Source organism: Micropterus dolomieu, linkage group LG12, assembly GCF_021292245.1.
Source record: "Micropterus dolomieu isolate WLL.071019.BEF.003 ecotype Adirondacks linkage group LG12, ASM2129224v1, whole genome shotgun sequence".
In the NCBI taxonomy this organism is placed as follows: domain Eukaryota; kingdom Metazoa; phylum Chordata; class Actinopteri; order Centrarchiformes; family Centrarchidae; genus Micropterus; species Micropterus dolomieu.
The window spans coordinates 30,427,100-30,454,682 of NC_060161.1; the positions used below are offsets into that span (position 1 = coordinate 30,427,100).

General features: G+C 38.2%; 2 protein-coding genes across 12 annotated transcripts in view; one reads left to right on the forward strand and one right to left on the reverse strand.

Moving 5' to 3' along the window:
* Positions 1–15,796: 15,796 nt before the first annotated feature.
* Positions 15,797–27,493, reverse strand: LOC123980343 (butyrophilin subfamily 3 member A2-like). Of its 5 annotated transcripts, none has more exons than XM_046064683.1 (6): positions 27,378–27,493; positions 20,772–20,871; positions 20,298–20,639; positions 18,004–18,282; positions 17,749–17,808; positions 15,797–17,319 (listed from the first exon to the last, which is right to left on the reverse strand). In XM_046064683.1, the coding sequence occupies exons 1-6, from the start codon at positions 27,447–27,449 to the stop codon at positions 16,775–16,777; spliced, it is 1,398 nt and encodes a 465-aa protein (XP_045920639.1). In that variant the 5' UTR covers positions 27,450–27,493; the 3' UTR covers positions 15,797–16,774. The 5 variants fall into 5 exon arrangements, with proteins under 5 accessions (XP_045920639.1, XP_045920637.1, XP_045920641.1 ...); XM_046064681.1 differs by having other exon boundaries at positions 17,674–17,808; XM_046064685.1 differs by lacking the exon at positions 27,378–27,493 and adding an exon at positions 24,619–24,722 and having other exon boundaries at positions 17,674–17,808.
* LOC123980337 (broad substrate specificity ATP-binding cassette transporter ABCG2-like) overlaps positions 22,279–27,583 on the forward strand; it is a 44,432-nt gene continuing 39,127 nt past the window's right edge. For 5 of the 7 annotated variants that reach the window (XR_006827473.1, XR_006827474.1, XM_046064669.1 and 2 more), the window contains exon 1: positions 22,279–22,510. The gene's annotated coding sequence lies outside the window, so the exon portion shown is untranslated. Of the gene's footprint in view, positions 22,511–27,394; positions 27,467–27,583 lie in introns of all 7 variants that reach the window. The other 2 variants (XM_046064670.1, XM_046064673.1) reach the window with 1 other exon arrangement.

Sequence of the window (27,583 nt, forward strand, 5' to 3'; positions counted from 1 at the left end):
CGCTGTGCATTTTTTGAATTTGCGTCGGGGTTGAATGTAAACAGCAGCAACGAGACATTAAGATGGTTTCATCTTAACATTAAAAAGTCTGAAATGTGGAAAAAAAAAACAGGCCACCCAACGCGAATGTGGTGCTGAAAATTTGAGGGAGCAAATAAAAGTAAGTTTGAGTCAGGTGCAGCAAAGTGCCTCAATATTACAGACGTTTCTGTTGTGCTGTTGTTACTTATACCTGCAGACCGCAGTGAGGAGCAGGGGTGGATAGTAGCCTATAAGTTGTTACAAGTAACGCAAATGAGTAAAATAAAAAAAAGTTTAGCTACTTTTCTCGTTCCTTTTTTTAACTGTAGCCTGCTATACTCTTTAGTCTATTTTCTTTGAGCCAGAAATCTACTACTCGTTAAATTTTCCATTCATACCTTCATTACTTATCTAGACTGTTATCTGCATTTTGCTTCATTAACCAAAATGAGATCAAGGGGGAAACAGAGTTCAAGGGGTTGGCAGCAAATCCACTGGGGGCCGAGCAGGAGGCCGACACGAGGAGCTGGAGTCGGTCTGACCACCGACGAGGGAACAGGAGTCGATCGGACCACCGACGGAGCACGAGGAACAGGGGTCGGCTGTGCCACCAACGGAGCGGGTGTTGGTCGGACCACCGACGAGGGAACAGGAGTCAGCGGGGCCACCAACGGAGCGGGTGTTGGTCGGAACAGGAGTCCGGGTCTTGATAATCTCAGTCTTCAAAATTACCACACTCCCCTGTCTATACTGTCTTCTGTCACTGCAAATACCCTCTTTCAAACACACTAATAAGTACATTCTGTTTCCAAAAGTCATTAGAAATGATCGTTTAAGTGCTTTATTTCTCCCCAAAAAATGCAGGTCCCCTCCAGGTTCATAGTCGCTCTTACGCCCCTGTCTAAACGCTCAATCAGCACCATGGACAGCGCTGCCCAGGAGTTTGGACTTCTAAGGTGTATGATAACAATGTAAATATGGCTATGTGGGATATGTTGCAGCCTATACCTAACAGAGGTTTGTGAGGCTCGTAGCCTGTGTGCACATACATTTACAACACTTCGCCCCACACTGAAAGAGAGACTTTGGGAAGTAACTTTACTCTTTGTGTTCATATGAAACACTAAGGAATTAATCCTCTACAAATCCTTAACAACAACATAACTACATCACCATTACCATCAGAGTGTAATCACGGTGTGACAAGTGATTTGTGGTAATATATATATATATATACACACACACACACACACACACACACACACACTATTGCTACTACTACTACTACTAATACCAGGCCCATTAGCTTGGTATGGTTGCCAGGATTATTTTAGTGGCCAGGATAAGTTCATTTCTTTGGCTAGAGCAACCTATAAATAGAGCAACCTATAAATATGTTAAACACACTTGTGAATTACTGCCTCGGTGAATAAATACATTTAGTGATTTCAGGGGGCCGCCAGGAATTTTGGGCCCCATGACAAAAAAAAAGGTATTGTCCCCCCTCTGGGCAGCTGTTGTCACTCATCAAAAGCTTTACATAACTCTAATTAAAGGCTTGCGTCAGTTCAGTTCAATCAGTGTCAGTTCACTATTTGCATCTCAAATAAATTGCCCTTCATGATGGGAATAATAAAGTCTGTATCTATAGATGTCATGAATATAATTTGTGTTTGAATTTCTGTCATTAAGAAATATTTTATTGTCTTTTTGTGTTATGGTAAAAAGAGCAAGAGAGAGGAATCCCCACAGAGTCCCTGGAGTGATGCTAACTCAGTAACACAGTGTTGCTCACCTTCTTCACCGGGACAGGGAGACAACAGTTATGGGGAGACTGGGCTGCTGCTGACTCAACTGGTGCTAAAAGGGGCAGGGACAACAAGTTAATATGAATATCTTGCTAAATGTTTCCCTGTACTGATTAAATGTTGATGAAATGTAGGCTAACACTAGTCTGTAGCTAGCTAGCTTATTTCACTGTGGACATTAAGCCAACAGGTCAACACCACTCACAGACTAAAGGCTGCCCACCTTTCTTGGTGAAAAACTGGGTTACAGATTGACATCCTGTCCTGTCTCTTTTCTCTCTTACCTTTTTGTTGAGTTTGGTTTACAAGGCAACATTGTGACTGTAGACTGTCTCATCTACTGACTGCAGCTAAACACTGTCACTGATGAGTGTGCTGAGGCAGGACCATGCATATATATATATATATATGCCAAAAACAAGTAAAAACATAATTTATTTTTTTATTATATTTGAAATATATTTATACTCAATGATGATGGTTTATCTAATGTAATATAATTTAATATTAGTTTATAATTATTTTGGGGGGCCCCTGTCAGTCAGAGGCCCTTGGAATTTTCCTAACTTTTCCCCCCCTATATGGCGCCCATGGGTCCAGGTAACATGGCAAAGTGATGTCCTCACTGACCAATGTTGTATTTTCTTATCTTGTAGTAGAACACAATGCTTCAGAAGTTGATATAATACTTAGCTCGCACTGAACCACTGGAAAAGCTTTCTGGTTTGAGGAGTTTCATGTTTAAAAATACCAAACAATGACTGATGTCAAATTGACAATAAACTTTATGTTCTATACATTACATTGTTTGCATTTCTTATTCATATGTGACAATGTTTGTATGTAGCAACTAGAAATTAAATAAATACTTTTAATAGTTATTTTTAATGATGTTTCAGTAAAGAAGCGCAGTTCTACAGGGCGGATCTAAACCAGATTTCTGGCCATTTTTACGGGGGCCCTGAGAGGCCAACGAACTACAACTTAAGAAAACACATTCAAATTCATCACAACACAACACATTAAGACAACAAAACACATTTAGATTTTAACAACAAAGTTGAGAGAAAATAAATTTTATGAGTCATCAACCATTGATCGAAAAAATATGCACCACAGATCAATGTTGCAGCATTATTATTTATGACTTGATAACTGGTCAACACATTTTCTCCTCACAGAAAATGAGTAACAGTCTACAGCCGTAATAACAGCTCAATGAAGGGTGATGACAATAATTAGCATGTTAGCATGACTAACATTAGTTAATTATTACTTAACACTCAACTGTGTTAAGTAATAATTAGGGGAATTTCAGTTTTGCAGATATTTAGTCATAAACCAAAGAATTAGATGGAAAGTCACTGGATCAAAAGTGTTACTAATATTAATATTAACAAGGAAATGTGTGTGTATCAATTTTAATGGCAATCCATCCATTAGTGGTGAAGATATTTAGTCAAAACCCCAAATGTTAACCTCATGGTGGCGCTAGATAAAAGTGTTTGGGTCACCAAAGTCAATCAGGTTCACCGTGTGGAATGAACGTTTGTGTCCAGTAGATGTAGAAAGTTCACAAGGTATGACAACTTCAACCTGCTGCCGGTGCTGCATGAAGTTTACCAAAGTTATAAAATGGTGAGCATTAATGTGGAACATTTCTTGGGGATCCATCTTTTCCTATCCAAGAGACTGAAAAACAAATGATCATAATCAAAATGTAAAAAACTAACTACAACAACCAGCGGTATATAAATGAGATGGCCAACTTGTTATAAATAGGCTAACTGGGATGGTATCTGAATTAAGTCAGAAAGTCACTCTGCTAAGATGTTCATACAGCTGGGTGCTCCTTGACAATCTACCACAGGCTGATCTCTCAGCAACTGAGTGTTACAGCAGCTCAGAGGCCTAACCCTAACGCTAAAGCAAATAAGGGTGGGAATCACCAGAGGCCCGGCAGCACAGTACGATATTATTGCGAAACTGATATCGATTGTATTGCGATTGTAAACACAATGCAAAAATTTGCAATTTATTATCCTTCCTTCAAACTTCAAAATGTGTCCCCAAAGGAAACCTTTGTCAACAACTGTTTTATCTCAGATACATTTCTGTTTGTTTATGTCACTTTTTCAGTCCACTAGATGGTGCCGTTGAGTTTTTTAAGTGATCTGAAAAAGCAAAAGATTTAAATATTTTACTACCAAAAAGTTAAATTCTCATAAAAGATCGGTACTTGGCTTTTGTGTGTCGATACAGTATTGCCACAGAAAATATTGCGATACTATGCTGTATTGATTTTTTACCCCCACCCTTAATAGCAAATAAGGGAAATACATGTGAGGGATTAACAGAGACTTGTATTTAACTCATTTAAGATTGATTGAAAGAAAACCTTTTTCAATTATATGTAACACAAACTGTTCATTTATACTGCTCACTCTGTCAATATAACTGTTGACATACAGGTTATCGGTAAATTATTACTACTTTAATCTGAATTAAGCAGTCAGACTGATGATGATGATGATGTTTCACTTGAGATATGGATACTTTTATAGCTAGAAGACCTGCAATGAAATCAAATTCCTTTTCATTTTAAGCTCAAATTCTCACTATTTTCAATTTGTCAGTTTTAATTGTTAAACTTTCCTGCACCTGAATTGGGCACAGTTGATATTGGGTAATCTCCAGAATGGGAAAATTGTGTTAAGTTAACTTTTTATTTTTATTTTAAAAAGACAAAGTCTGCAGAGTTTGGCAGAGCAGAGCTGTGTTATTATGACATCTCAAAGAATTACAGAATTTCCCCTCGGGGATCAATAAAGTATTTCTGATTCTGATTAGCAACTTCTAAATTAAAAATGTGGCTTTTTGGTAAATAAACATTAATGGAGCAGAACACAAATGTCCTCTCGTGTACACAAATCTTCACATGTTTTATTATGTTAAACCAAAAATAATTTTAATAACGGAGGAAATGTTGCATTCAGTGATAACAGGCATTGTCACCATCACAGAGCAGAGCCAACAATATAAATATCTCTCAGGTTGTTGTGGTCTTCATGGAGTAAATCTGCTCTGAAACTGACCTATCAGAGCAGAGCTGGACAACACTGTCAGATACTGAGAGTAAAAACAACTAGAAAGGCTGTGTGGAATTTCCCCCTTTCTGGTTTATGTATTCCTGCAAAATGTGCTCATAGTTATCAATGTTAATTCACTTGTGGTACAACTGATCACAAAACTCACAGTTCAGATCTAATTAAATTTATTTTATGCGCTACAGGCTCTAATGTTAATGTTATTGTAAATGTTAATGTCTAATATTACAAAACCATTATTCACATATGTAGCCCGTGGAATTAGATGCCACACAGGACACAATTACTTCAGGGGTTCTTGTAGCTCCAGGTTTATTCCTGACCATATGTACCGGTAAATTTACAGAGTGGTATGCTACTGAGTCTGTTGAATTTTGTATCAGTCTCTAACACCCAAAAATGTTAGAGACGGAAGAGGCAAAATAAAACAAAATACAATAAAACGGCAGTGGGCTACGACTATCGACAGAAAACATCCAATAAATCATGTTAACAACCATAAACCCACTTACATCAACATCAGTGTAATAGATGTACACTTCACCAAGTTCCACCAAACCCACGTGGAACTTCCCTGAGATCGCACAACTCAACGTACTTTCAACTTCAATTACCTTCAAACAGAGTTACACTTTATGTAAAACCTGTAACAGTTTTCGAGTAACAAAATACAATATCAGGGTATGACTCAATGCATGCTAGCATTACCATGAAATTTAGTACACAATGGTCGACGATTGGCGCCCAAAATCCCAGCACACAATTCCAGTAGTGCCTAAATCAAACCATCTTGTTAAAATATTGACTGGTGATTCCATTTTATACACTTGTACATGAATATTTTACAAGATATGCATGCATTTACCTACTGTCCTACACAACGAAGACTCCGCATCAATCCCTTGTACGTCCATCGCACGTTACAGGAAGAAAGACCATGATGCACTTGGCGGAACAACAACAATGCTACTCAATTCAATTCAGTTCCATTCAAATTAGCTTTATTGGCATGAACGTAATAACAACATTGCCAAAGCATCATATATACACAACATAAGAATAATCAGCCCCATACATTTCATTAAACAATTAAAGTGTAAAGTAATCAAAGTGTATGTGTGTTTGTGTTTAAAAAAGAAATATTAAACATTAAAAATAAAATAAATAAACAAAACAGTAAGCGTGTGTGTATGTGTTAAAAAATATATTAAAAATAAAATAAATAAATAAAACAGTAAGCGTGTGTGTATGTGTTAAAAAATATATTAAAAATAAAATAAATAAATAAAATAGTAAGCGTGTGTTTGTTTGTTTGTGTATGTGTTATATAAAATTAAAAAATTAAAAAATTAAATAAATAAATAAAACGGTAAGTGTGTGTATATATTAAAAGACAAAAAAAATTAATTAATTTAATTAATTGATAAAAAAATAATAAAAAGAAAAAAGAAGTCAGTGTCAAATGTAAAAATAGAACAATTACTAAAATATCAAATGATGTTGTTGTCCTCAATTCATGGCATGAGGAGACATATTTTGCAGCAATTATTTCGTATTTGGGCATTTCTCCCAGTAAATAGGGGAGTTTTCACACTACTCAATGCTGCCACCTTGTGACCAAAGTCTGCCATCACATGTATGACAATTTTTGTTCGCACCAGAACAATAATTTGTTAAAAGACAAATATTTTGGGTTATACCAGGAGGTCAGGTGCTTATTTGAATTAAGCTAATTAATTAATTAATTAATTAAGTCCTGGGTCACCATGAGACCCGAGGTATGCACGGAGTATTTTTTTTATGAACCAGGATGTTTTACTTTTAATTATTTGAATATTTGGATGGACTAAAAGCGTATTTTTTGTTTGGTAGGTAGGTCAAAGAACCAGGAGTTATCACCAGGTACTAGTTTCGTTTTCTGCCATAGGAAAACCTTCCTGAAGGCCGTCTTCGTTGCAAATTGCGTCGTCTCTCTTTTTGTCCTGCACATGTAAATATAACAAACAACAAGTTATTAGTCAGTGCTTTCCAAGGCTCATGAGCATTTTCTGATCTTTGTCCACTCTGGTCAACACATCTTTATATACATTTATATAAGTTAAGCTCTGTTGCAGTTATGATTAAAGACTAGCCTTCAACACAATCTCCTGCAGCAAGATTTGAAAAGTGTGATTATTTAATCAACCCAGCAGAGAAATCAACATTGGAGTAATGAAACTTTTTGTAAATGACAATGAGAAACTACATGTAAAGTAGTTTGTCCCAGATCAACCTGACATCAAACAGACAGCCGGATAATGAGAAACGTAAGACAAGCTTCTGATTGGTACCGCAGAAAGACTAGATGGAAGCAGTCATGCAGATTTATCCTTTTTTTTAAACAGCAGGGTCACAACAGCACATTCACAGTTAGTAAGGTTACATCAGGTCAGCACAGAGCAGTCAGAAGTTTAGTCAAGAGTTTAATTATATTCTTTATACATTATGAACTTTCCTAGAAACATTTATGACCTAAATTTAGTTATATCTGTACAGATAATTATTTTATTCTAAATAATTACTTTTTAACTAGATCATTTTTAATGCCTATGAAAATCTTTTAAATTCTGATGAATTAACAACCCAAATAAAAAATCTGTTGTAAAGCATAAGCGACTTAGGCGATCGCCTAGGGTGCAAAATCAGGGGGCGCGTTTTGTGTGCGGTGTCCTCTGGGACAAACCATATTTGGAAGTTCAACTTCCGTCACATCTTGTCAGGTCTGCGGGCTGCAGCTGGATATACTTGGACTCAGCAGGGATTTTATTAAATTGCCACCTGCATCTGATTTTTGTGTTTCCCTTTACATAAATTAAGATCTTTCCACCATAAATTGGTGCAATCATTTCACCAGAATGCAGGAAATTAAATGAAGACGCCAATTTGAAATCTCTCCTAGGGTTCCAATGTTGTCAGGGCTGGCCCTGCTTTCACGCATCTTTTGAAAAATGTTTACAAATACTTGGGCTAACAACTGTACAGGTGATTAGGGTAGTCACTATCAACTGTTCATACCACCTTTAAAAAGTAAAAAATAATCTGAAACATACAGGAGTGATATCAGCCTCTTATCCTGATTTTATCCTAACAACATATAATAATAAAGGTTCCTTGATATTATTGTTAAGCTCATTTTAGTTGAAACTGCTACTAATGATCACTTAGAGAGAGGTCTCTCACTGTGTGAGCTCACCTTGTCTCACGTCCTCAGTAGGAGTTGAAGAGGGATCGGCTGCTGCTCCAGTGAAAAGGTCATCCATTGCTGGGTAATGATGATAGATATAATGTTATATGACATTGTAGCTATAATGCTGATTAATTTATGTTGCTGATAATAATTTATGTTCTAGCCTAAAATATAAATATGAGTCAAGCTAGATATTCCTCGCTGAGTGTCTTCAATCTGGTCTCTCAACCAATTTATTCAGCCAATTTTATTGTAGTTATGATACTACTTGCTTAGAAATAAAACATTGCAAACAAAAGCAAACTTTTGATTACAGGCTTTTCGAGGGCCCTACCTAATTGGGGCCCCGGATAGTCAGTCCCCCACCACCACAACCACCTCACTACAACACCCCTGATCAGAGCTACAGAAGATACCTGTTTCTTATGTCTAAATTGCAAATATATTTTACTCTTCTTTTAAAATGTGTTTAATTTAGAAATAACTGATATACTTATCAGAAACTCAATAGTTAAATAAACTATGACTAAGTATCTAAGTAAGTCTTTCCCACTGATGGAAGGCAACCGGTCGAGGCAGATGGCCGCCCACCCTGAGCCATGGTTCTGCTCGAGGTTTCTGCCTCTTAAAGGAAGTTTTTCCTTGCCTCTGTCGCCTAGTGCTGCTCTTGGTGGGAATTGTTGGGCTTCTGTAAATAACATCACAGAGTACGGTCTAGACCTGCTCTTTTATGAAAAGCGCTGTAAGATAACTGTTGTTGTGATTTGGCGCTATCTAAATAAAATTGAATTGAATTGAATTAAAGATCGTAAGTTTTATTTACATATGTGTGAACAATATATGAATATTGCATCAGGTTTTGTAAATATAATCATTCCCCTTGTAAATAAATATAATGTGATATGAACACAAAGAAGAAATAAATGTTATACTAAAAAGACAACATTTAGGAGATGCCCAATTGTTTTACACAGACCGCTGAAGCTTCATATGAGCTTTAGATAAACTTTTGATAAAGAAGCTGAAACTCATTATAAAGCTTCATAAAGCTGAGGGGAGCTGCAGATTTGATTATCAGGTAAGTAAACAGAAGTCAAGATATTTACTTACCGTCACCATCAGTCAGACTTCCTTCATTGCGTTCTGTCTTTTTCTCTGTTGAAAAATGTTGTTAAATTGTTATTGTGTCCATTGTGTTTAGGTGCTAAAATATTTTTAACACGTAATAAATTAGTAATGTTTTCTTTTATTTAATTTTAATTTTCAGTTCTATTTATGGATTGATTCATCTCTCCGCACTTTATTTAACTACCTTTATTATTTATTTGTTTTTGTGGGACAGGCAGCAGCTTATTTCAGCCTTCAAGTGAGCATCTGTATATTCCAGCGTTAAGGCTTACAGAACCTGTTACACTTCACATGTGGGCAGCTGACTATTGTTTTAAGACAGACTTTAAAATGTGAACCTTTACTTTTAAATAGGGAAAATGAAGAGAGGAGAAATGTGCTACTTACTTTTCTTCAGTAATACAGACACAACAACAACAACAACGACAGTGGCAACAAAAACAACGGCAGCAACAGTAATATTACTAATGCCAGCAGTGCCAGTGTCAGTACCTGAAAGAAAAGAGGAAAGATGTTCAGTTAAGACTTGTTTTTCACTGTGGGCTTTCAAAATAACATCAACACCTGCTGCTCCTGTTTCATGGTCACAAAGCAGACTTGCACAGACCGGCGACCATCCTGCCAGAACTGTTTGTTAATCTGTTTCATTGCACAACAGTTTTACTGTTTAGAAATGCATCCTGACATATAAGAACAATCAGCTCAGAAAAATACTGAACCAAAATTGGTTAATTTGAGTTGCAAAGTGCTTCACAGTTTCAAAATACACATAAAAATGTATTTGAGTAACAATTCAAAACTCTGATAACTGAGTTCTGAACACAACACTGACAAATTGAATTTGACATGTTGAACTTTGGCAAACAGTTATTTACTAGGGGCGTGACGACCTCACATTGAAGTGTGTAAAAAGCGAGACTTCACACGCTGTCAAGCCACACATTAATTTTCTCAAGCACTGAAATACAGATGTATAACTCATAAGATAGACTCAAGGAGTGAATCGACTCCGGCATATGCTGTGATTGTAATCAGTTGGACCCGTTGGAGCTTTGAGTCCAGGTGTGACAAGTGGTAACGTAGCTGGTAGAGTTTTGCAACATAAACATCTAAACACTGAAGCACAACTTAGCTCTGTTTGGGACTGTGAGTTTCAGAGCCGCTGAAGTTAACGTTTGTGGATCTGCAGTGAGATTTCTGCCTGATCAAAAGTGTTTCAGTTACTTTCGGTTTCACATACTGTCCCAAACTGTGTTGGTCAGAAGGTCTGAAGAGGATAACGTTACTACCAGCGGATTAATAACGTAATGCACAGCAGAGTGAAGGGCAGGTAGACTTCTTATCAAATGATGATGTCAGTGTGGTAATATTCTACCTTTTCTCTGGACATGTCTTGATTGACATGATATAATTTATCCTTAAGGTGAAAAGGTACCACAATCACATTTAAAGAGGTTACTTCCGCAAACAAAGACACAAAGACGAGGGAAGACTAAATCATGACTCAGCAAGGATATTAAATAAGTTGATCTACAGCAGAAACAGATCTGAAAGCAGCACAGAATGAGTGAGAGTTGCACTGACTTGAATTCTGTTACAGTTAGGCTACAGATTTTGAATCATCACCTGCTACCTGAATTTTGTGTTTCTCTTTATATAAATAAATTTTAAAGATCACCAAAAACTGGTGCAGAAAAATTCATCAGAATGCAGGAAATATAGATAAATGTAAATTTATTTAAAAAGTAATTCAGCATTAAAGATTTCTTCAAAATGGTTTTAAAATCTCGTCTCGTCTCGTGGGTTAAGTGAATCGTCTCACCCCTATTATTTACACATCCAGCATTTACAGATCAAAATTATATTTCATGTGGAGTCGTGTTTGTGTCACCTTACAAATGAAAGTCAAATATTAACTCTCTTTTAGTTCCATTTTTGGTCTCCACCACCTCCTGGGGAAAACTAAGCTATGAGAGAGGTAAGAGTAAGCCAGTAAATGTGCAGACAGACTGATGAACAATGAGCTAAAACCCAGTAGAGCCAAGGGGAGCTGCAGGTTTATTCATCAGTTAAGTATTTAAAGGTTCATCACTAACAGAGACACCTTTCCCAGTGTCAAATTGTCGTTTGACGTTATTATAAAATATGAACTAGTGACTGTAAGGACAGCTAGAGCTCAGTCTTAAACTGAGTTCAATCCTTAAATGTGACTCCAGTATAACACATAATGAACTCATTATCATCTGTGACACACCGATAAACGTAAAAACTGTCCTCAACACCCCAGCAGAAGGTGAAGGACACCTAACTACTTTACTAAAAAAAGTTTTTTATAGGAATGAAAGATTATCTTGAGAAGCTGCAGAGCTACAGTCTCTATTCATTCAACTCACAATGTAAATGTCCACCTAAACTGGGGCTTATTGTTGAACCTTTTCTCCCTCTCTCACCTGCTATTCACCGGTCTTGTGTAGAGTTTAGCGTGCATGCCGTGCTGCCGACAACTGCACGCAGGTTGCGGACAGTTCCTTGTGGGTCTATTTCAAGCTGCTGTTTAAAAAAGCTAAAATACTCTTTGTGCGGTTAATCAACGGTGATAAAAACACGTTAACACGTTATAAATGTGTAATGTTTTCTTTTCTTTAATTTTAATTTTCAATTAAATTTATGGATTGATTTATCTCTCCACACTTTATTTAACTATCTTTATTATTTACTTATTTTTGTGGGACAGGCAGCAGCTTATTTCAGCCTTCAACTTTACTGCAGTTTATCAATGTGAAATGAGCATCTGTATCTTCCAGCGTCAAGTCCCGTGAGGTGCGGACAACTCGGCACAACACCAGTGAAGCTGGGGCTCCGTCTCTTCTGCCACTACACACACACTACGCCTACACATATGCACTGATGAGGGTTAGGATTACAATTTTGGATTTATTCAAGCACTTTGATGTTGAACACCCCCATATCGCCAAAATGGCATGATCCCTGTTTCACTGCGAAGCTTAGACTGTGAGATTGACAGTCGAATCCCGTCGAATCTTCGACTATTCGGGGTCAGTCCTACATAGAAGTCAAGATATTTACTTACTGCCATCATTAGTCAGACTTCCTTCATCGCGTTCTGGCTTTTTCTCTGTTGAAAAATGTTGTTAAATTTTAATTGTGTTCATTGTGTTTAAGTGCTAAAATAGTTTTAACATGTTACAAATATTTTATATTTTCTTTTATTTCATTTGAATGTGTATCAGCTTTAGCTGTACTCACCAACAATGAGCATAACGTAGCCTTCTCTGAGCTGACTTCCCAGTTTGGGAACAAAGCAGGTGTAATTTCCTTCATCCTGTTCAGTGACGTTGGTCAGTTTTAGTGAAATGTTTCCTCTGGACATTTCATCACGGAAGAGAGATGTTCTACCTTTAAAATTTTTCTCCTGATCAGCTAGATAGTCCGTCCTATGTCTATAGAGGTGCACAATGCCTTCATGGTATTTCCACTCCACCGTTAGAGTCGTCATGTCAAATGGGGGCTCCAGGTGACATGGCAGAATGACATCTTCACCAACGACTACTTTAACTGGTTCATGTGAGCCAATCACAGCAGACTCTCCTGTGGAAACAAACATCGCATTTAGACTTCATGTTGCAACATCATTAAGCAAATTGTTCCTGAAGTTAATTAAAACTAGGAGGCTGAGCAACAGCTGTTCCTAACTGACCCTTCGCTAAGCCACGCCCCCCACAGTTACTGTTACTAAGTCCCACATTATCACAGGGCTGCCACTGTCTATAACTGCACTCCCTGGAGAAATATTGTCTAAATTTTGGAAAAAGGAAGAAGTGTTCTCAGAAAGGAGACCATATATTACTTAGTATTTGGTTTGATTTCATTATCACTACTAATTTAATGCATATAATCATTTTTAATTATTTAGACTGTAATGGAGGAGTTCATTTAATCATATGTGTTAATACTGAGGAAATACATTTTGTCCTTCATCCCAGCTGCTTATCCGGGTTGCTGGGGCGGAAAGTCAAGATAATCAGTGAGAGTCGGTGTCTGAAGTCCACCAGCTTGTTTATCTAAAGAGCCGCAGGCGGGACAGCGGACCAGGAAATATATTCACAGGATATAGTGTGGCATTTAAAAGCAAAGTTATGTCACTTTGTGAAGAGGAACTGTTTGAGATTTTTGACTTTTGCAAGACGTGTATGTGAAAGGCTATGATGTTACATAACTATATGATAACTCGGATTCAGCAATCCAATAAACAATTCAAAGGAGTCTGAACGATGTTTAAAAAATTAATTAATAAAAACACACACATGAATAAAACGATTTTTCGATTAAAGTTGTTTTTCTCTGTCAAGAAAATGGGACCCTTTCTAGATGCACTTGGATCTCAGTAGCTGGAGTGCAACCTTAATTTGAATTCATGTATTAGATGTGCACCGAATCTGGTTTATTAATGAGAAAGACCAGATGAGTGAATGTTTTTTTAACAGGGGGGCCTGCCTTTTTAATGAACAAACACTGTAAGCCCATACCGTTTACCTGATGTGAGAATAACCTACCTGGAGAAATAAACCCTGTTATTAATGTAACAAAAACTTACCTGCAGCGTCCACCAGAGAGAGAGAGGTCATGAAAACGAGAAACAACTTCATTATGGAGATAATTTAACTCTTCATGACAGAATATAAGATGAAATACGGATCATTTTAAAACACACATCTGACACGCTGGCAACTAATTTACTTTCTGTTTCTCCTTGATTGCTTCACCTCCAGGGTGTGGTGAGGCAGGAAGTACAGGCTTCACACGTTTTTAACTTTTACGTTTATGTTTTTTAGTCAACTCGACGTTTTCTGCAATGATTTGTGATCCTAATGTCTCCTCTAGTAGAGGAAAGATGAACCTAAAGGAGTTTTGTTTTGACTAAACCAAAACCAGCCTTCAATATCTGCAATGTGAATCTACATTTATTCACAGCTGGATAATACTAACTTATAGTATGCAGTTCACGTTCATGCAGTTTATGTGAAAGAGGGATTTTAATCAAGCAACATCATCAGAACAATACGAGAAATAATGTTCAATGAATTGAAATGTGAACAATACCATCGCTTAATCACAATAGAATAAGAAGCTGCAGAAAGTAAGGCTATAAATAAGTGTGACAATTATTATGTAGCCTACAGTGTGTCTATAATTCTTTTTTCTTGAAGGAAGCGGTAGATGGTGACACATGACTCACAAACAGTTACCAGACAGGATTAAAATCACTGACAGTGCAGGAAAACAAGAGGGGTGGTTTCCTAATGAGGTTTAGGACAGTTCCTGCTGCCAAATAGAGACTGAAATGTGTCATTTCAATCATGGGAGATTAGCAGCAGTGTGTTCTTAAAAAAAAAAAAATAGAGGGTTTAGTTTTTATTTCCAGTTATCGTCATAAAGTCTCCTCATGTTGCTCTGAGCTGCCGTGATAGAAGAACTGTAGAACAACATCAACACAAAACATCAAATCTTGTTTTGAATGAAAGAAACTAAAACATCACTGGGCTTACCTCAGGAACACGTGGCTCCAGGATGCACTATGGGAAGAAGGCAAGTGTGATGCTTTGGGCAATGTTCTGCTGGGAGACCTTTGGTCCTGCCATTCATGTGGATGTTACTTTACCGACTACGTAAACATGATTGAGGACCATGTACTCCCTTTCATGATTCCCTGATGGCAGTGGGTCAGGACTGTTTTGGCAGCAAAAGGGGACTTAAACAGTATTAAACATGTAGTCACTTGAGGAGTGACCCAGTGTTTCCCCTAGTGCAGCGTAAACATACTGTCTCAGATTTCCATCCTTTTAAGATGCATTTTCAGCCTTAAGATGCTTTAAAATGTATTTTTCCATGACTGTAACTAAGTGTATGTACTCAAGTGAACTTATAAGTTTAGTTTTGAGGTACTTGAGTATTTCCATTTTACTCCTATTCAAATATATTTATCTCACATTTATAGTTACTTACTTAGCAGAATATTATTCGTACATATATAAGAAGCTTTTAAAACCGGTGGTGGAGTGTATCTTATTTGGGGCGTCAGTGAAATTTGAACATCACACACACAGTCCTGTTGAAGCAGATTAGTCTTTAACTCTCAATAAATGATCCTTTAAAATGTTTTTTCATCTTTGAGTGTTATTTTCAAAAGTAAAAAATATACCGTTTGATGTTTAAGACTAATTTAGGCAAAATAATTTACCTAACCCTGCAAGATGCAGTCAGTATGTGAGTAAATTTAAGTTTAAAACTGGATATCAAAATGTGAATGTGGATATTGTGTAAGAAAAAAAAAAAAAAAAAAAAAGGTGAAGCATAAGATGTAGATGCTTTCAGAATTTTTAAAACTGAGTAAATAATAAAAAAGAGAGAAATCCATAGCAATAAATATAAAATTTAACAGTGTATTTAAAAATAAATTTAAATGCAGCATGTTTCCAGCGCTCTGATGTTCCTCCCTTTACTAAAACATACATTAACATGACAGTAACAGATGTTAACAAGAGGCAAGATGGTTTAAGCAACAAAACTCAAAGACGATCACATCAAATCCAGAATACTCCAAATACATACACATCCAACTTTCAATTCATAGAAATAATATAAAACTTTACAAATACAATCTTTTTCAGACACATACATCAGGCCAGTCAGCACACACTTCCATAATGTTCCTCCCTTTACTAAAACACATAACATGACTTTAAGCAAACTCAAAGACGATCACATCAAATCCAGAATAATCCAAAGACAACATGAACATCAAAATCCAACTTTCCTGTTTTGGTGACTAAAAACTCCGGTGGCAAGTAAAAAAAACAAAAAACACTTCATCTGCAGACCTGAGATCAGATCACTGGACTACTTGTCCAATCAGCTTGACTCGTTTTTACATCAGCGCTTCAGTCAAACTCCATGATGTCAGTATAGTTTTATCAGCCGACAATAACCACGCTGTGAAGAGCTGATGAAAACTCAAGTTCACTTTACCTGCATCTTCAGCTGAATTTTATACACTTCCCTTCATCATTCAAAGAATCCACAGGATCGCTCCGATTCTCCGCTGTTTCTGGACTCTGGGTCGAGGTCTGTTGTCTGATTTCTTCCTGACCTCTCATAGTTTTTCTTCCTGTTGTCTCTCTGCTTGTTCTTGGGTCTCTTGTCTGATATTTGTGTGTTCATCTGTCTTCTTTCTAAGTGAACTGGCTGAATTGTCTTGCAGTTTTTCATTCTTTGGTTTCTCCATCTCCTTTAATGTTTTAATAACTTCTTCCTTTTCGTTTGCTTCTTTAGTTTTCCTCTGCGTCATGATGCTCTCCTTCTTATTCAGTCCCTCCAGATGTGCCTCCAACTTTTGCAGCCGTTTCTGAAGTTCTGCCTTCTTCTTCTCCAGATCATTCTTGGTGTCTAAAAGAAGTCTGACAGCTTCATCTTTCATCTTTCTCTGCTTCTTCTTTCTTGTCTTCCTCCCTGTTCAGTGACCGCAGCTTCCTCTCAGTCTCCTCTGTCTGTCTCTCTACCTCTTCCAGCTGCACATTTAGTTCCTTAATCTGCTTCTCCTTCAATTTCTTCTTCCCTTCAATCCAAGAACATCTTCTTTTGAAATATTCCTGTTCCTTTCTCATAAGTTGTTCCTTCTCTTTGTCCATTTCAGTCAGTGTCTCTCTTTCTGCCATCAGCTGTTCACCATTTGTTTCTTCCTGAGCTTGTGTTTTCTCACCTGTAGACTTTATTTTCTGCTCTTCCTCTTCTGTCTGCAGATTTTTCACTGCCTGTCCTTCCATCAGCTGCTCTGTGTTTTCACCTACAGGTTTCGCCTCCTCATTGTTAATAGTCTCCATTTCTTCTGCTAGTTGTTCTCTGTCAGTTTCTCTTTCCATCAGTGACTCCTGTTCTGCATTATTTCCTATAGAGTTGCTATTCATCTCTCTCCCTTTCTGTTTTTGTTCATCCTCGTGGTGCTTCTTGTTTCCTGTGTGCAGAAACAATTAACAGTGTTTACATGACATTTCTCTGTGCTCTGATCCTGTGTTGCTTTTCTAAAAATGTCTGATGCTAATGAGGAAAGAGCTGCAAAAGCAAAGCAGAGATGTGAAGAACAGATTTTGTCACATCCAAATTCTAAAAAAAAAAAAAACAACCAACTAGTATCATAAGGTCATTTCAAACTTTTTTTAAACGAGAACCACAAATTCTCACAAAAAGTGAACTGAGTGAACTGATGTTTCAAAACTATGTACTCATTGATGTTAATAAAGTAAGACTAAAATGTATTTACATAAAGGATGAATAGACAGTTTTCTATTTAAAAAGGTTTCTGAATTACTGATTTTATTTTGTCTCCATAACCACACGACAACAAAGACCACTGCAAGAATCAACATGATGCCAACAACCAAACCCATGATTGTAGGAGCAGATGAACTGGAGCTAGAATCAGACCAGCCTGGGAAGAAATCATCTGAAATCATAAAACACGGAACAGAAATGCATTAATATATAAAATACTAGCATGGCAAACCGTCTGAGACAGAGATCAAACCTCCAACCTTCTAGTTAGTGGACAACTACTCTACCTGCTGAGCCACAGGTACCCCATTCACAGTCTTAAAAGCATAGAAAGTGAATGTTTGATCATTTTAATTTATTTTCTAACCTGGAACCTGGATGCGAGTCTCTCTGGTCTGGTTGATGTCCTTCTGTTGGACTCTACAGGTGAAGCTGTTGTTGTGCCTCTTCTCCACAGTCACTCTGCTGCTGACAGTATAGAGGTCATCAGGACCTCTGACTGTCTCTGTAGGTCCAGCAGAGAGGAGGTTTCCCTCACCGTCCAGCCAAAACACCTCAGGCTCTGGATACCAGCCTGCAGACTCACACTGAAACACCACACTGCTGCTGTTTTTGGACTTTTGGATACCAGGTGAGGAGACGGCACCTAAAGATGACGGAGTTAAATAGTTTCTAGAAGTTAAACTGTGTGTTTATCTGCTCTGAGGTAACCTGATAACATTAGCATGCTTGTCTAACTAGCTTACTACCCACTGAAGTAACGTATGCAAAGGATACATTACAAAAAGCTCCATTCAGGACTGGCATATCTAATGCTACTATAATGTGACACCTGTCTGATGTCAATCTTTTAGCCACATTAGGTGCATAGTTTAAGGAATGGCATAGGGACAAGTGAGTCCCAACGAGGCTCTTTTAAGTGAATAGGACGATCTAAACCAACGTGGTACCAAATGACATCTGTACTGGTGAGTTCACTGTTGCTTTACCTCGTTCGTGCTTGTGAAATATCCACATGTCCGCGTCTTGTAACATAATAAATAAGATCTCTCTAGGTTTCTCTGCAAAATGTTAAAATGGGTTGCCAAATATACCTGGGCAGCTGTTAAAATAGCTGGGTGGCCTGCCCAAATAAAGTCTATATGTGGAAAACACAGATTTCTTTCTTGCAACAAATAAGAATATGACTTAGGCAGCGACCAGCAGAGTGAAGAAGAAGTTGTACTAAATGCGGAGTCAGCTCTCTGAAAGGAACGGAGCCATAAGACCTGCCTCCTTTTAAAGAGCCACATTTCATCACTAGATGACGATGTTGGTCTGCCAATGGGTACCACTTGGTCCAGACTGAAATGTCTATACTGGATGGAATGTATGAAATGTGGTTCAGACGATCAAGGTCACGTTAAGGGTGAATTGTATTAATTCTGGTGATCCCCTTTCTTCTAATGTCAAAATTTTAATTTGCCAGATACCTGCAAAACTAATGACATTTCCATCGGCTGTACTGTGTTCAGTGATTTTTCCACTGCAGTCCTTTGGCAGATCTCGCTTCATTCTGAGCATCTTTGCATGCTGACATTAGCATTTAGCTCAAAGCCACTGTGCCAAAAAAATAAACAAATAAAAACAAATACAGGACTATGAACACCCTCAGAGTATTTGGAGCTAAAATTGACTCACATTTGTGATAAAAGTGAACCGCTGAATGAATCATTGATTGAAACCGGGATCAGCCAGAAAACAAGTACATAATGCTCGTAGCTTCTTCTGTAATTATGATCAAGCTGCTCTTGGGCTAAAACAGTTGAGTGCTGAAGTTGCACCAGTCAACTCCCAGTATTGCACTGTGTAAAGCTACGTTCACGCTGAAGGCCTTAATGCTCAGTTGTTTTCTCAAATGTCTTTTCATAGCGTTCATTACAGTTTCTGGCACTTTACAGCACATATGAGCCCTAGAACTCTCTCTACTGTTTCCACCTGGATGAGTAGTTTAGATAGTAGTTTTAATTATGACATTGTATGGAGTGATTAATCCTACTCTTTATTCCAGCTAGCACAGAGTTGGGACAACAGTCGCTCTAGAGCAGGGGTCGGCAACCTTGGCCATTCTGGTAAGCCTGCAGTAATGATGGTGAAAGCAGACAAATCTGTTATCCATTAATCCCCTAAGATCTTTTTTTTTTTTGGATTTTAAACCCATAGCTATCTTAGGAGAACAGGCAACCCACTTAAGACACTGACATTGAGTTTAGCGTCAGGATGTAGCTTGATGACGCACATTTTAGATGAAGTGTAATAAATTTTTTATTTGATGTACATGCTTTTACTTCTACGATGACTTTAGGCCTACAACAATAACAGAAAAACGTAAATATAAAAGAAGTTATTCATTAAAATATGTTGACAAATTTAGGGAGCCACTAGAGACGGGCTAAACAGCGGCTCTAGAGCAGGGGTCTGCAACTTGTGACGTCGGAGTCACATGAATTCTGTTCTGACTGTCCAGACTGAGGCCTCATTTCAAAACATTTTACCTGTATATGAAGTGGCCCAAAGCCAAAACTGGAAAAGATCAGATTTGGGTCACTTTGGCCTGCAGTCTGAGTACAGCCTTTAATAAAAAGTTATCACACTGAAGACAAAATACGCCACATGACATACCTACAACAAGCTGAACAGTAGAGTCTGTTCTCAGTTCTGGGACGAAGCATCTGTATCTTCCCTCATCAGAGAGTTTAACTTTAGAGAGTTTCAGTGAAATGTTCCCGTTCTTCAGTTCATCACTAAACAGTGACGTTCTTCCCTTGTAGGATCCATGTTTTTTACTCTCTAGCTCCACACCCTGTCTCCACACGAGGACATATCTGGGGTCCAGGTCAGGTCTTTCCCACACAAGAGGCATATCAAAAGCATCCATAACAGGGTCCAGGTAACACGGCAAAGTGATGTCCTCACCGACCATTGCCACTGTTGGCGAAGATGGACCAATCACCTTAGACTGAGCTGAAAATAAATTGTTTTAGTTTGTAATTTTCTGCAGAGTTTATTTATAAACAGCCATACAGTGTCAATTAGATCACATACTGTATTTCCAATACAGCGTCTATAGACTAACATGTGGTGTTTGTAATTTACCTCTACATGAGTGAATCAGGACAACAGTGTGGAATACCAGGACAGTGAAGGTACCAGAGTTCAGGGACTGACTGACCTTCACATGAAGCATCCTGCAATTCTGAAAATAGAAATGAATGAAGAGAAATAGTAATGAGGATGTCTCAAACTGCAGCTGTAAAAACAGTTAAATATAATTATTTCATTATGCTTTAAATCTGTGATTTGAACACTACCTTGCCAAAATCTCACACACATACAGTATATATACACATCCATCCATCATCAACTGCTTTTCCTGCGTACAGGGTCGCGAAGGGCTGGAGCCAGTCCCAGCTGACATTGGGCGAAAGGCGGGGTCCACCCTGGACAGGTCGGCAGTCCATCGCAGGGCCACACCTAGACAAACAACCACTCACACTCACACCTAAGGACAATTTAGAGCCACCAATCAACCTAGTCCGCATGTCTTTGGATGGTGGGAGGAAGCTAGAGCACCCAGAGAGTACCCAAAAAGACACGGGGAGAACATGTAAACACCACACAGAAAGGCCTGGGATGACTGATGTAAAAGTGAGTACACCCCTCACATTTTTATAAATATTTGATTATATCTTTTCATGATGTAAAGTAGTGAGTGTAAAGCCTTGAACACCAAAGTCACACAATAAGCTGGCAGCGGTAACGTTAGAATTGTTGTTTTTGTCAATGGCTTTAAAGAGAGAGCGATATGACAGCTATTTCTGGTTGAACAAAGGAACTGTAAAGGAGAATACATTTCTTCATCGGGAGAAAGGTAAGCTACTCGACAAGATTGCCAGTATTTATTGCCTTAATGACGTCAGATTTCACAAGTTCACACACGTACATACATTCCTACATAAATATATTGACTTTTATAATAGTTTGTTTATACAAGGTCTGACAGGGAGTTTAAATTCTCGGGATCTCACATTTTCTTCTTGATAAATTAATTTGTCTTATGTTCTTGAGAAATCAACTAATTTTTTAGTTGGTAAAATGTCATAACAGTAAAATAAATAGATATTTTTAAATGATGTCTTTATTCTACCAACAGTCTGAAACCCAAAAGATATATGTTGAAGCTGTTTTTGTCACACTGCCTGTCTGATCGGTCTGGTTTAGGTCTCTGTGAGCTTTGCTTATTGGTCTGTTCAGTATCTGTTATTTAGTCTGTTATGTTTAGATTAATTTTTGCCTGTTCTGTGTTTTGGGATCCTCTGTTGTTTGATTCTTGTCTTGTGTTTTGGAAACTGTCTGCCTGGTGTTAATTATTTACTGTATATCTGTTTATAGGTATTCATGTTTCTGTTGGGATTTGTCTGTGTCTTTGTTAATAGCTCTGTTAGTTTGTGCCTGTTTGGTATCTGTCTGTTTTTCTGTCAGTTCATCACCCTGCCTGCCTGTGTCTGTCTGCTGTCATTATTAGTATCACCTGTTTGTGCTCCCGCCCTCCTCATTAGCCAGTGCTTAAATGTTTGGATGGATGGAGTGAGTGAGTGCATCCACTGCCGTGTGTCTTGCTTGCCTGTTTCTGGATAATCCTTTTGTTCCGTCTTCCCCTGGATTATTTGTTTATGCTGCTCTGTTCACTACCTCTGTTTTGGATTACCTTTATTGTATTCTGGACTCTGCTGTACTCAGAAACTGTACCTGTTCTGCCTCTGTGTCCTGCGCTTGGGACCTAAAACCTGTTCCTGCCTGCACACACGACAAACCCTTACAGTTTTAGAATGAAGGTAGGATTTATTACTGTTACCTATTGTACTATTTGTACGTTATTTTCTATACATGTGGTACGCATTATTTTGCCAATGGGTTGTTTCCTGTCATTAAATGACTGTACCAAAGTAGTAAAAAAAGATTTATCCTTTAAAATTTGAGTAAAATATTACAAATGAAAATGTTTAATGGCTTTACCAGTTTAAATTGTTTAAGTTTGAAAATATAAAAAATAAACTCTTTAAATAAGTTTGTCTGAACGTTACCCTCAGGCAACATTGTACCATTGTGGAAAAGAGAGCGAGCACACAAAGTTTAAAACCATGCCGAAAATCAAGACAGAGTTAAATTCCATTTCATTATGTGTTACATTTAAATGTGAGTAGTAAACAGAGGCAAGCTTTGCGCGCTCCCGCGAACCCTTGTCCCTAGAATACATTTCTTGATTAAACACTCTATGGGATATTTAACATTGCCATGCGTTAATGCCGTCGTCCATGTGACCTGCTGTATCCATGCAAAATCCGGATCCAAACTGTGTCTGCAGAGCGTCCTTTCCGTAGTTCAAAAGGCACTCTATTATACCCCTCTAAGGATATGTGTTTGATTGCGTTAGGAGTCGGTCTCCCAACGATATGTCGACCTATGAAAATATTGTACATCCAGGGTAGTTGATAAAGCCCACTTCGTCTGCTTGATCCAGGTTTCCACCATTAGCTTTGGTGAGTTTTACATGTGTGTACAGAAACGTATTGTTTAGATCCAGGTAGTCCCCTGTACTAGCTGGAATGAAAAATTCAAGGGGTGCAGAGTCTGATAGCTGCTAGAGGAGGGAATTCGACGTAGATGCATTTCTCAATACTTGTTAATGGCCACATAAACAGGTCTAGCTCCGACTTAACACACTCTTGTGACGGGCTATGTACCAACGACATTCTTGTTTTTTTTGTCTTCTTGCTTCCCCTTGTTTGTTCTAGTCTTAGTATGGGTCTTATTTGTTGTTCGGCTACGCCTCTTTAGTGGGGAACTCCTTTTTTTCCCCCGGAGGTCGTTTTATTGGTCGGGGGGCCACGGCCGCTATACCCGACCCCTCTTGACTTCTGTTCATGACGTTAGTAACAACATCTGTAGCTATGTGTTTAGCAGCTGTCTTTAAATGAGGGGCAACAAATGTAAATCCTTTCTTGAGCAATGGTAATGCTAATCTAAAGAGACCCCCTAACCCTGAACCATACTGAGCACCGAGCCCGCTGTATCCTGGTAAATCACCACCCGCTTGGGCTGTATAATATGCAACGTACTTGTCCGCATTGTGAGCATATGGATGGTACATGTTTACTCGTCTAATTTTACGGGTCGAAAGTGTAGCTTTATGATCACTTTGCCGTACGGATATGTTGATTCTGATCTGTCTTGACAGAAATCTCGATACTATCAATGTGTGTTTTGCAGAGCCTCAGGTAGTGTGGTCTGTCATAAGTATTTGATCATATGGTTGTAAGGCCCCGATGTATGTACTATTCTTAAGAGGGACGTAACCATCCCCTACTGTTGATCAACAATATCGGTATAAACAATTATATACAACCCTACATTAACATCAGCAGGATGTGGTGCCAAATACGGCATCTGTGTCAAAACTGTTAGTTTGTGGTTGAGATCTAAATGTTACAATTCCCTCGTGAGTTTTAAGAGCCGCTCCGGGGATAAATCCCAACATTTGTGCAAGTTTTCCTTGAAACGTTAATTCTATGTCTCTCGTTGGTAAAATAATTACTTGTTGTTGTAATCAAGCTCAATGTGACCCATGTCATTTTCCGATAAACAACTGTTTAGTTCAGCTATTGTCTGACATTTTTGTATAGATGGATTTTTATGAGTTGCTGTGCAGGGTGACAAAACCTCTATCCATTTATACGTGTGTTTGTAATCTGCTAAGGTAGCTGAATGACCTGTTTTTCCAAAATCCACGAGTTAAATTTATCCGACCCATTTGACTAACACCATGTTGTCACGGTAAGTGGTGTAGTGAAGCAGGTTGGAGGACCCAAACGCAGGACACGAAGGCTAGCAGGTGCAGTTCAGTGAAGGGGTTTTAATATAAACAAAAGGTGAGCACACTTACAAACTGAGTGGCTGAAGACAGAAATCCAACAGAACAGAAATCCAAAATGAGCAGGGGAAACCGGGAGACACGACGAGTGAGGCTGACTACACAAGAAACACACACAGCAACTCAGGGTGACAACATACAAAGACAAGACAGACACCAGGCATATATACACACAGGGACTAACGAGCAGGGCGGGAGCAACACAGGTGAAGGACATGAGATTAACAAGGCAGAGAGAGACCGTGAGCAGAGGGAAATAGAGAGACTGACATGCAGGCAGAGTGACAACCGGGGGAACAGACTGAACACTTAACATGAACTAAGGTACAGGACTGGGAACAAGGACAAAGAACTAAAACGCAGGAACAAGAGTTAAGGCAGTGACTAAGAAACAATATAACAAGTAGACTACCAAAGCAATATCAAAACAACACAGGACTACGAGCTAGAACACCAGACAAGACATAAACACTAAGGACAAGGAAACGAGAAGAACAGGTAAACAGAAGGACACCAGAAACAAATGGCAAAAACTACAACTCATGACCCATGTCCCGGACTTGTCTTTTCTTTCTAGATAAAATCTTTCCTATTTTAAATGTTTTGTTTTTATCTATAATAACTTTTTGCATCTCTTGCTCATAAAAGCTTCCCTGTAATATTTCGCCGTCATAGTCTTTTAACCTGTAAACAGGAGGGTCCCTTGACACGAGTAGAGTAGATTTCACATCTGCATATTTATCCGCTGTCATTTGCACCATGGTACGCCATCCCGAGGTCATTCATCTAACACATTCTGTCTGTTTGTCAAATCTAGAACAACATGGTGTCCTATCTGTGTAACATATCGTATTGTTAACAGCTTCACACAACAGTGCTCTCATCTTATACATGATGTATCTCTTTTTGAAATGGTTTAGTAGACTAGACACATTCACTATTGTTTTTAGTGTTGTTCCCCCTTCCAGATGTCCAGAGATTCCTTAACTACTGTGCTCACACTGTCCTCCACTCTAACTGCCCGTTTAAGCGAAGCAATGAGAAAAGGGTTCATCAGCCATCTCTGTAGAGCAGCTGCAGCAACGTCTCGAATACTGCATTCACATGTTGGCACTAACCCAAGACCGCGTAGGACGTACTTTTGAGCATCAGCGAAATTTTTGTTAAAAAGCTTCTGCTTAATTTCTCTTTAATGTCCTTTGATATAAAAGAAGGGCAGATTGTCAATGCATGTGTGAGGTTGTTTTCTGCACCATTCGTCTGTATAAGAGCAATACACACACATTTGTATAGCTTTTTGTTGCAGTATATCGTATAAATAATAAGCTACGGTTACCGGTACTTCACTGGGGTAACAGACATGACAAGGGTTACCGAACACTAGACGAAAGACAAGACAGACCCCCAAAACCCAACAGACCAAAATAACACTAACTAAACACAAAAGTGCAACACCAAGGATGGCCAACCGGCAGAGCGTGACAACTATAACCCCAATCTTTTTTTTATTATTAATACTTTTTTTAATTATTAGTTTTTCATTAAATAGTTTTATTAATTAAATTATTTTTTTAATTTAGTTTTTGATTTATTAGTTTATGATAAAAAAATGTATTAATCAAAAATGTATTCGCGTGCACGACTGTTACCCGCATCATGAAAGGCCAAAGGCCAGCAACGCGCGTGCACATGCACATGCTTTGCTTTATTTACTACTTAGCACCTCTTTAAAGGTGTAGACAGGCCCCCTACCATTACCATAACCCTCAGAAATGTTAGTACCTAAACCTCAGTCACAGACTTTATGCGTGTCAACTCTACAGCTGTGCATATCGGCCTCACGGCTGATGTGCTAGCAGGTAGGGTTAGCATCCTTTGTTTTGCTGGGACGTATACTGATGCTGAAGGGTACCTTTAGCGTAAAATATTTACCCTTTGTCACGCTGTCTGAAAGCGTCAGTTATGACTCATTGAGATGACAACGTGTTGCATATACACACGCAGCCTGGATGCGTGTGAATATTATATTGTGCGTATCCTACATACAAAAAGGCAGCAGAAAAGCGATTCATAATGGGAAATTACATAATGTAACACTGCTATTTGTTTCCTCAAGGCCCTGCACAATGTTTTTAAAATAATGCATCATAATTCAGGATGTTTTGTGGGAGTGTACTAGGCCACAAATGGGTATGTTGCCCAGAGGCAACATCGTATGGATATATATGTAGGCCCTATACACGTAACGTTAAATGTAGCCTATAGTTTCTAGAAGTTGCAACTGCATTTCATTGTGCAATCCTGTATAATGGCAATAAAACTAAACTGTGTAACGGTACAGGTCGTTAAGATACATTTCATGCTCATGTGTGCAGATGAATTAAACTGTAAATCACGTTTCAACTTTTTTCCATAGTGGGTGTGTCTTTCACTGGAACGTTTGTTTTGCATGAGTTTAGTTTCACTATCATTTGTAACAAAAATACCTTTTATAGCTAGTTTAAATTGTATCTTGGATCTTACTGAAACTGACATCATAAAGTGTTACCTTTAAATAAATGATTGTTTTGAATTAAGTAGGAATTAGTCCTTTTTTAAAAATCCATAAGTGACATAGACGTATAAAGGACTCAGTCACCCCAGCGTCCACTGATTTAATATAATGACCTGCAGGCTCTAAATGTCAGGTGTTGAAATAGGGACTGATGAAATCCACTACAATTAATTTTCTGTATACACTTTATACAACATTTATTAAAACGTCTACATACCTGTTTGTTTCTGCCAGTCTCCTGTAGGCGCTTCACGGTCAAAGTCTTGGAAAAAAACGCAGAAGAACTCATGTTACCTGCAATAAAAGGTGTGTTTACGTCAACTACAGAGGACAACTTTAACAAAGACTGTACTAATGCAAAAATCACTTACAATAAAAAGGGAAGCTCACATTAAATTCAGGCTGTTTTGTGTGGTGAAAGTG